Source organism: Octopus bimaculoides, chromosome 4, assembly GCF_046866305.1.
Source record: "Octopus bimaculoides isolate indiv1 chromosome 4, ASM4686630v1, whole genome shotgun sequence".
Taxonomy (NCBI): domain Eukaryota; kingdom Metazoa; phylum Mollusca; class Cephalopoda; order Octopoda; family Octopodidae; genus Octopus; species Octopus bimaculoides.
Window position 1 is genome coordinate 133,937,187 of NC_142931.1, and position 10,000 is coordinate 133,947,186.

Consider the following 10,000-nt stretch of genomic DNA (forward strand, 5'->3'; position numbering starts at 1 on the left):
TCCACCGTCATCGTCACCACCACCACCACTTCTACCGTCATCATCATCATCATTAACAATAACAACAACAACAGCAACAACAGTAGTTTAACAGGCAGAAGTAGCACTAACGAGATTCTCAACTTCCTTCCCAAATAGCTGAGAATGTCTTAATGGATTTTTTTCACTTCATTAACTTTTTGAGACGATGGAGGCTTATTCTTCTGATAGAAAAACATAGAAATATGGTTTACACATTGCAAAAACATGCTATACACACACACACACACACACACACACACACACACACACACACACACACACACACACACACACACACACACACACACACATATATATATATATATATATATATATATATATATATATGGTATATATACATAAATATTTATTTATATATACATAAATATTTATTTATATATATACATATATATATACAAATGTATATATGCATACATATATATATATAAATATACATATATATATATATGTATATAATACATACATGATAAACTGTAAAGTTTATCATGTATGTATTATATACATATATATATATATGTATATTTATATATATATATGTATGCATATGCAAATTATTAAAATGCTATCAACAACATCATCGTCATCAGCATCAGCATCATCGTCATCAGCATCATCATCATCAGCATCATCATCATCATTATCATTATCGTCGACATCATCATTATTATACCATAAACGTTTTAACTGCCGCTTTTCCATGCTCGCTTGAGTCAGAAGAAATCTAATAGGACGTATTTTCTACAGCCGGATGCCCTTCCTGTCACCAATACCCCCGCCCCCTGACCAGACATTCTTTCATATGTAAACATTATATAAACATTATACAAATTACTAAAATGTTATGAACGAAATTGTTCGCTTTTGTAGACCCCTGTAGTTGCCTGCTGATGACGCTGCCAAGTTGCGGTAAAGTGTCAAAATTCTGATGGTGTTTTTTGGCCGATAATTGATGAGGGGTGAGCGTGTCCCCATCCATTGTATCTTTTATATCTTTTCCTCTGACGTCCTCCGGTGTCACTTTTTACTCTCTCTCTCTCTCTCTCTCTCTCTTTCTCTCTCTCTCTCTCTCTCTTTCTCTCTTTCTCTCTCTCTCTCTCTCTTCCTCTCTCTCTCTCTCTCTCTCTCTCTCTCTCTCTCTCTCTCTCTCTCTCTCTCTCTCTCTCTACATACATACATATATATATATATATATATATATATATATATATATATGCGTCTGTATGCATGATGTGTGTATAATATATAAAATTCTACATTTAAAACGAATTATTTCACTTCTCTCGAAGTTTCTGAATTCCTACGGCGTAAACAACATATATACAGGTTTGTGTAGGGCCAGTACAAATTTACACTATTTCTTCAGGCTCTTTACATTCTGAGTTCAAATCCCAAGAAGGTCAATTTTGCCTTTCATCATTTCGGGGTCGATTTAAAAAAAAAAAAAGGACAAGTCAATTACCGCAGTAGATGATATCGATTAATCCCCTCCTTTCAAAACTGTTGGCCTTCTACCGGAATCAGAAACCATTTCGTCCTTTTTGGATCGATATATATAAAATAAGAGCCAAGTATTAGGGTCGACGAAATCTACAAACCCCCTCGTCCTAAAATTATTGGCCTTCTGCCAAAATTTGAATTATTATCATCATCATTATTGTTATTATTATTATTATTATTATTATTATTATTGTTCAGTAGTTTTATTTTTATAACGTGCTTTCACTTCACTACCGAGCGCAGCTCTGTGTGCCTTGGGTATGTGCTGTGATGCTCTTATGGTTACTGTATTGAAAGTGTTTTGCGTAGGATGTGTGCAGTGACCAGTAGTGCAATTTTCTGTATTTTATATATATTTGTAAGTCCTGGTATTTTTGTTATGTATTTGTCTGAATATTTTTTTATTATACCTAAGGCACCTACTATGATAGGAATTGTTTCTGTTTTTAGATTCCACATTCGAGTTATCTCTATTTCCAGGTCTTTCTATTTTGAAAGTTTTTTCCATTTCTTTTAGGGAAACGTTGTCATCTGCTGGTATTGATACATCAATTAGAAAGCATTTTTTTTTCTTCATGATCTTTGACAACTATATCTGGTCTATTGGCCTTAATTTCTCTATCTGTGTGTATTGGCATATCCCAGAGTATGGTTGCTTTCTCGTTTTCTGTGACCTTTTCTGGCGTGTGTTTATACCATATTTTTTCTGTTGTTATTCCATAGTGTTGGCATAGCTTCCAGTGTATTATTATTATTATTATTATTATTATTATTATTATTATTATTATTATTATTATTATATTAGCACTGATGCTTTGTCAAAGATTGGGTATTGGACATACGCCATAGAAACCGGGAAACCGGGCCCATGAACCTGGCTAGGCTTTGAAAGGGTGACGTTTATCATTTTAAAGTAAATATTATTATTATTATTATTCAGTAGTTTTATTTTTATAGCGTGCTTTCATTTCACTACCGAGCGCAGCTCTGTGTGCCTTGGGTATGTGATGTGGTTTGCTGTGATGCTCTTGCGGTTACTGTATTGAAAGTGTTTTTGCAGTGCCCAGTAGTGCAATTTTCTGTATGTTATATATACTTGTAAGTCCTGTAAGGCCTTTTGCCAAAATTTGAATTATTATCATCATCATCATTATTATTATTATTATTATTATTATTATTATTATTATTATTATTATTATTATTATTGTGGAGTTTTGTCTTTGTGTGCTGTAGCTCGTCCATCGATATCGTCCTCCATGTCTTGAGCCCTTGTGGCCAATAAAAGAAATCATTATTATAGTCAGGCTCGATAGGAAAGACCATCTGGATTAAAATTAGACTATAGTAGTGACTGTCAGGCACAAAATTAGCTTATGAAAAGCTCATCTTCACGTATAAGATTCGAAGTGATTTGTTTCAGACATTTCATTCTTTTGAGAACAAAATGTGCATCTTATATGCCATTAAGTACGATCGGTAGGGTGTAATTTAAGGGAGATTTAGCCGGTATATTTCTATCTGATCGAACAGACGTGAAGAGATACCCCGACTCCACCCCTATACCAGGAATTCAACTCTTAACTGGTCCCAGTAGTAGAAGACTGCAAGGATGACCCGATGAACTCATGGGATAGTTTTTCTCGAACGAGAGGCTTTAATTAATAATCGCCGATTGCGGTCGTCTATGAGGTAAGAGAGAAAGAGAGAGAGAGAGAGAGAGAGAGAGAGAGAGAGAGAGAGAGAGAGAGAGAGAGAGAGAGACATGGGTGGCAAGGAAGAGTATATGTGCACGAGCATGTGTGTGTGTCTGCGTGCGTGTGTGTGTGTATGTGTTGTGTGTGCGAGTGACTATGGATGTATTTGTGGAAACCTGATACGGAGAGAGACTAACAGACAAAAAAGAAAGACAGATTCTGTTCAGTTGGAAATGTGGATGTATATAAGTGTAGGCTATATATATATATATATATATATATAATATTATATATTATATATATATATATATATATATATATATATATATATATATATATATATATGTATGTATGTATTATATATTATATATATATATATAATATATATATATATTATATATATATATATATATATATATATATATATATATATATATATATATATATATATATATATATATATATACAGACAGATATGTATATATGTATGTATATATGTATATATATGTATGTATATATATATATATATGTATATATGTATGTATGTATGTATGTATGTATGCAGACATATATGTGTGTGTGTATATATATGTGCATATGCATATGTCCAAAAATACATACAATGCTACACACGCAGAGACACAGACGCATACACACACATGCATATATATATATTTATTATATACACGCATGCACACACACGCGCGCGCGCGTACACATACTCATTCAAAAAAAAACACATGTCCACAAACACATATGAAAACACGTACAACCCTTGTGCGTATGGGCAAGTGCGTGCGTGTGAGACAGAGAGGATGAAGAGAGAGAAAGAGAGAGAGAGTGCGAGTGCGCTTGTGTGAGCTAGTGTGTATGTGTGCGTGCGTGTGCGTGTGTGCGTGTGTGTGTGTGTTGTGTGTGTTGTGTGTGTTTAGCGTTGTGCAATGATGATAGGGATTTCAGGAAACGAAGAAGCTGTAAATAATTGAAAGGAAAACGAGATATTACTTAGCCCAAGGGCTATAATATACAATTGTTAGAGCTGAAGGGTACAACCACTTATTTAAAATAATAATAATAATAATAATAATAATAATAATAATAATAATAATAATAATAATGCAAGTGATAATAATAATAATTAATAAAATAGAATATGAAAATGAAGTTTATGGGAAATATTTGCGCACGAAAGTGTGTAGCTGGAAATAATCCGAGAAAAATAATTAATATAAGTAGAGAGAGAGGGAGAGAGAGAGGGAGAGAGAGAGGTGGGAGGGAGGGGGGAGAAAGAGAGTTGTAGAGAGAGGAGTGTAAAGAGGGAGGGATATGGATAGATACATAGAGAGAGAGGGGGAGTTTCTATGTGTGTGATTTTCTGTTTGTGTATGGCTGTGTATACACGCATATATATATATATATCTATCATCTTTTTTATTTTTCTCTCTCCCTCTTTTTCTCTACGTATGCATATATATATATATATATATATACATAAACATACATACATACATATATATATGTATATATATGTATATATGCATATATGTATGTATATATATATATGAATATATATATATGTATATGTGTATATATGTATATATATATATATATATATAAATATATATGTATATATATATATATATATATATATATATATATATATATATATATATATATATATATATATATATTATATATGTATATTTATATATATATGTATATTGGCAGATATGTGTGTATGTGTGTGTGTGAGTGTGTAAGAAGTTGAAAATTCACTGGGAGTCTTTTAAATGGTTTATTTTTAAAGGCTAAACCGGTCTCACAGATTTTTATGATTTTCAAAAGTTAAGTGAGATAGGAATATGTGGGGCGATGCTGTAATTCTCTTACTTCTGAATGGAGTTCGGAAATTCTCTTCTTTTTATGGAGAGAAAATTGCTGAAATTAGTATCTGTTTAGGATATAATTCGATTGGTAGAAGACGATCACGTGATTAGGCTTAGAAACTTTTGCAAGCTCCCTGCTACGTCCGTGCGTTACTGTCATGTGATTATATATTTTGCACAAAATATGTGTGAAACCGGTTAAGCCTATAAAGGTAAACCCTCTAAAAGACTTATAGTATTTTTTAAACTTCTTTTTTCTTTGTTTTTACCCGTGTGGAATAAAATAACTTCCTTTCCTATATATGCCGTTGTGTGTGTGTGCGCACGCCCCTCTGTGTGTGTATACACATACTCTTATCTCCCCTTCCTCTTAATTCTCCTGTGTGACCCTTCTGTCCGGCATTCGCTATGATAGATCGCTGACCACTACACACATTTCTTTCTCTCCTTGTTTCTTTCCGTGTTCCTTTCTGTAGAAGAGCGTAAGCTCGAAAGGTTAAAGAATTTCTCCATTCCCGAACGCTATACTAATACATCTATTTGTTTTCAACACCACCTGTCTTCGTCTGTTGTTTTTTTTTGTTGTTTTTTTTTATGAATTCTCCCTACTCATACATGTATATACATATCCGATGAGAAGCTGAAAAGTTCCTGGCTTTAGGTAAAAGAAAATACTGGAGGATTAGTTAATTATGATTTTACTCAGCATATTCCCCTCTCAGATTCACACACTTAGTGCAGGGGTCCTTCAGTTTTTCTAAGCCCCATAAAAGAACCCGGAAGGTTGGGCCTCCAATCTGGCCTTAAAACCAGGATCTTTTCAGCACCCACTCGTACATAGATGTACACACACACACACACACACACACACACATACACACATACACACACACGTAGATACATTATATATGAGGGGTATGTATGCGTGTATACGATATGTGTATGTATGTATGTGTGAAAGACTCTTGTGTAAGCACTCCAATTACCTAAATGTCATTATTTTTTTTCATGTGTAAATACACACACACACACACACACATACATACATACATACATACATACATACATACATACACAGTGGGAGTATGAAAGGCAGTGAATAAAGATTTTGATGGGCAATAAGGGAGTATAGAAAAGGGAAGTTATTCCCAAGTGAGAGAGATAGAGAGAGAGACACAGACAGAGACAGAAAGATAGAGAGAAAGAGAGAGAGAGAGAGAGACTGACAGACATAGATTGAGAGAGTAGAGGGATGAAAAATGGTGAGAGAAGCTTGTGTAGAAATTGAAAGAAATAGAGTGACAGAGATACAGGTTCAAATAAAAGACAAGAGAAATCTTTTTGTTAAATAATAATTTTTGATGAGGACGATGATGACTTTGTTGTTGTAGTTGTTGCTGTTGTTGTTTTTGTTGTTGTTGTTGTTGGTGGTGGTGGTGGTAGTGGTTGTGGTGGTGGTAAGTGGTGTTGTTGTAGGTGGTAATGTGATGGTGGTGGTGGTGGTGGTGGTGGTGACGTGATGGTGGTGGTGGAGGTGGCGAGTGATGGTGGTGGCGAGTGATGGTGGTGGCGAGTGATGGTGGTGGTGGGTGGTAGTGATAAGATTATGATGATGACGACAACTTTGATATGGTGATAGTGATGGTGTTTGTGGTTGTGGTTGTGGTTGTGGTTGTGATGATAGTGATGATAGTGATGATAAGAAAGGCAATGGTGGTGGTGGTGGTGGTGGTGGTAGTTATGGTGGTAGTGGTGGTGTTGTGGGCGCTAGTGGTGATAAGATTATAACGATGACAACGACAGCGGTAATGACGATACAATGGTGATAGTGATGGTAATTGTGGTGGTGGTGGTGGTGGTGGTGGTGGGAGGTAATGATGATGATGCTAATGATGATGATGATGCTAATGATGATGATGATGCTAATGATGATGATGATAATGATGACGATTATGACGATGATGGTGGCATTTTCTTATATGAGGAAACAACAATTACTTACCAAAAGCAAATATTGACGCAACAAATAAAAGAACTGTTACTACTACTACTACTATTACTACAACTACTACTACTACAACTCACACATCCACCACTACAACCACTGCTACTACTAGGTGGAAAAGATTCCAAACAAATTTGGTAGGAGAGAGAGTGGAATAGAATTGAAATTGAGAAAGACGTCTAGTCATAAAAAGTGAAACAAATAGATTAGTAGATAGATAGATAGATAGATAGATAGATAGATAGATAGATATCCATATATATATATATGTATATATACACACATATATACATATATATATATATATACATAAAATACTTATATTTATGTATGTATGTATGTATTTATTTATGTATGTATACACACATATATATATACATATATATACATATGTGTGTGTGTAATCATGTATGTATATGTGTTTGTATAGGTTTAAGTGTGAGTATGTGTGAGAGTTTATGCGTGCTTTAAACATTGCCCAAAACAATAAAACCACGTCTCACCCACCCCCCTTCCCCCATCGAGCTGATTCCGCAACTTCTTCCTCGCCCCCCCCCCCCACCTCACTCACACACACCTCTTCCACCATTTCTGTTACATCGCTCTCATAAACAATAATGAATTATCAATGAAAATGATTTCAGTAAAAATAATATTGATGCTATTTTCTGGAGCATGAAGAAGGCAGCAAAAATATGGCGGTGGGAGGATGGGATAATAATAATAAAAATTATTATTACTATTATTATCATTATTATTATTATTATTATTATTATTATTATTATTATTATTACGAAAATAATAATGATAATGTTTTCCCTTACTGCCACAAGGACGACGGAACAAATATTATAATAATAATGACAATAATAATAATCCCCTCTTCTGTAGACACTGGCTGAAATTTTAGAGAGAAGGGGCTAGCTGATTACATCGACTCCACTACTTGACTGGTATTTATTTTATCGATCCCGAAAGGTTGAAAGGCAAAGTCGACCTCAGCAGCATTTGAACTCAGAACGTAAAGACGAGTGAAATGTTGCCACGCATTTCGTCCTTCATGCTAACGATTCTGCCAGCCACTCGCTTTAATGATAATAATAGTTTCAATTTTTGACCGAAGGCTAGCAATTTTTTGGAGAGGAGTAAGTCGATTATATCGACCCCAGTACTTGATTGGTACTTATTTTATCGATCCCCAAAAAGATGAAAGGCAAAATCGACCTCGGCGCCATTTGAACTCAGAACTATTATTATCATTAACGTGGTGGGCTGGCAGAGTCGTTAGCATGAAGAACAGAATGCTTAGCAGCACTTCGCCCGTCTTTACGTTCTGAGTTCAAATTCGGCTGAGGTCGACTTTGCCGAAAGAAATGCTGCTAAGCATTTCATCCGGTGTGCTAATGATTCTGCCAGCTCGTGTTTGATGACATAATAGATACACGAGCATATTAGACGCATCCTAATTTCAACAGCTCATATTCAGGGCGAAAATGTTTCACTGACTTAACATGTGGTTAAGAAGTATGTTTTAAAGCCACGTGGTTTGGGGTTTAGTTTCACTGCACGCTACTTTGGCCAAGTGTCTTTTACTAAAGCTCCGGACCGACCAATGCCTTGTGAATGAATTTGGTAGCTGGAAACTGTGTGGAATCTCTTCAAATACACACTTATACACACACACACGTGCGCGCGAATACATATATATATATATATATATATATATATATATATATATATATATATATATATATATATATATATATATATATATAGGCATGTATAAATGTATATATATTCCTATGTATGTGTGCGTGCTTGAGTAAATATCTTTCTGTTTTAAGCCAATATTTACTCGCTATTATCTATAGCTTTACTCGCTTCGAGATCCACCGTTCTAAAAGAAAGAATATGTGTGTGTGTGTATTGTATGTATATATATATATATATATATATACCCTTACATTCACATCGTCTTATTGCATATAAAACCTCCTTCTTGCAGGAATAGAACGGATTCTGTCTGGTCGACCCGGCTGTCCATCTGCCCCGGTACAGAAAAATATTACCATTGCAAACATAGATTCAACTTCCCTCGAGCTACCCGAAGGTAAGCTTCATCAGCTCTTTCTTCTCTTCTAACTTCATATCTCCTTCCTAAGACTCTATTTCTAATAAATAGATCCATTGAGGGTTTGTTTCTTTTTCTTTTCTTTTTTTTTTCTGAAATGGCTGACACCAATCACAGCGCCGGTAAAATAAAGTACCATTAGATCGACCCCTGTGCGCAACTGGTACTTCATTTATCGACTCCGAAAGGATGAAAGGCAAAGTCGACCTCGGCGGAATTTGAACTCAGAACGTAAAGACAGACGAAATACCGCTAAGCATTTCGCCCGGTGTGCTAACGTTTCTTATTTCTTTATTGCCTACAAGGGGCCAAACATAGAGGGGACAAACAAGGACAGACAAAGGGATTAAGTCGATTACATCGACCCCAGTGCGTAACTGGTACTTTATTTATCGTCCCCGAAAGGATGAAAGGCAAAGTCGACCTCGGCGGAATTTGAACACAGAACGTAATGACAGACGAAATAGCGCTAAGCATTTCGCCCGGCGTGCTAACCGCCTTCTGCCAGCTCGCCGCCCAATATAACAATAAATGCAACGACATAACAACAGGTAGCAACAGAGAGAGAATGAATAGACGAAAAATTAAAATGTCTGACGTCAAATAAGCGTAGAATCAGTGGCGCCAAATAGACGGCGCCAAAACATCTCATACCCGCTTAAAATGTAGCCATCATGCAGGTTAGAACACTAGTAGATGGCCTAATTTGTGTTTTTGTTAGCTCATCATAGCGACAATCGAAAGA

General features: G+C 35.3%; 1 protein-coding gene across 1 annotated transcript in view; it reads left to right on the plus strand.

The window, feature by feature from the left end:
* LOC106874589 (PR domain zinc finger protein 14-like) overlaps window positions 1-10,000 on the plus strand; it is a 132,095-nt gene that overhangs the window by 35,837 nt on the left and 86,258 nt on the right. Inside the window, exon 4 of the mRNA XM_089350127.1 lies at window positions 9,130-9,234. Coding sequence (XP_089206253.1) covers window positions 9,130-9,234 — 105 coding nt within the window. The remainder of the gene's footprint in view (window positions 1-9,129; window positions 9,235-10,000) is intronic.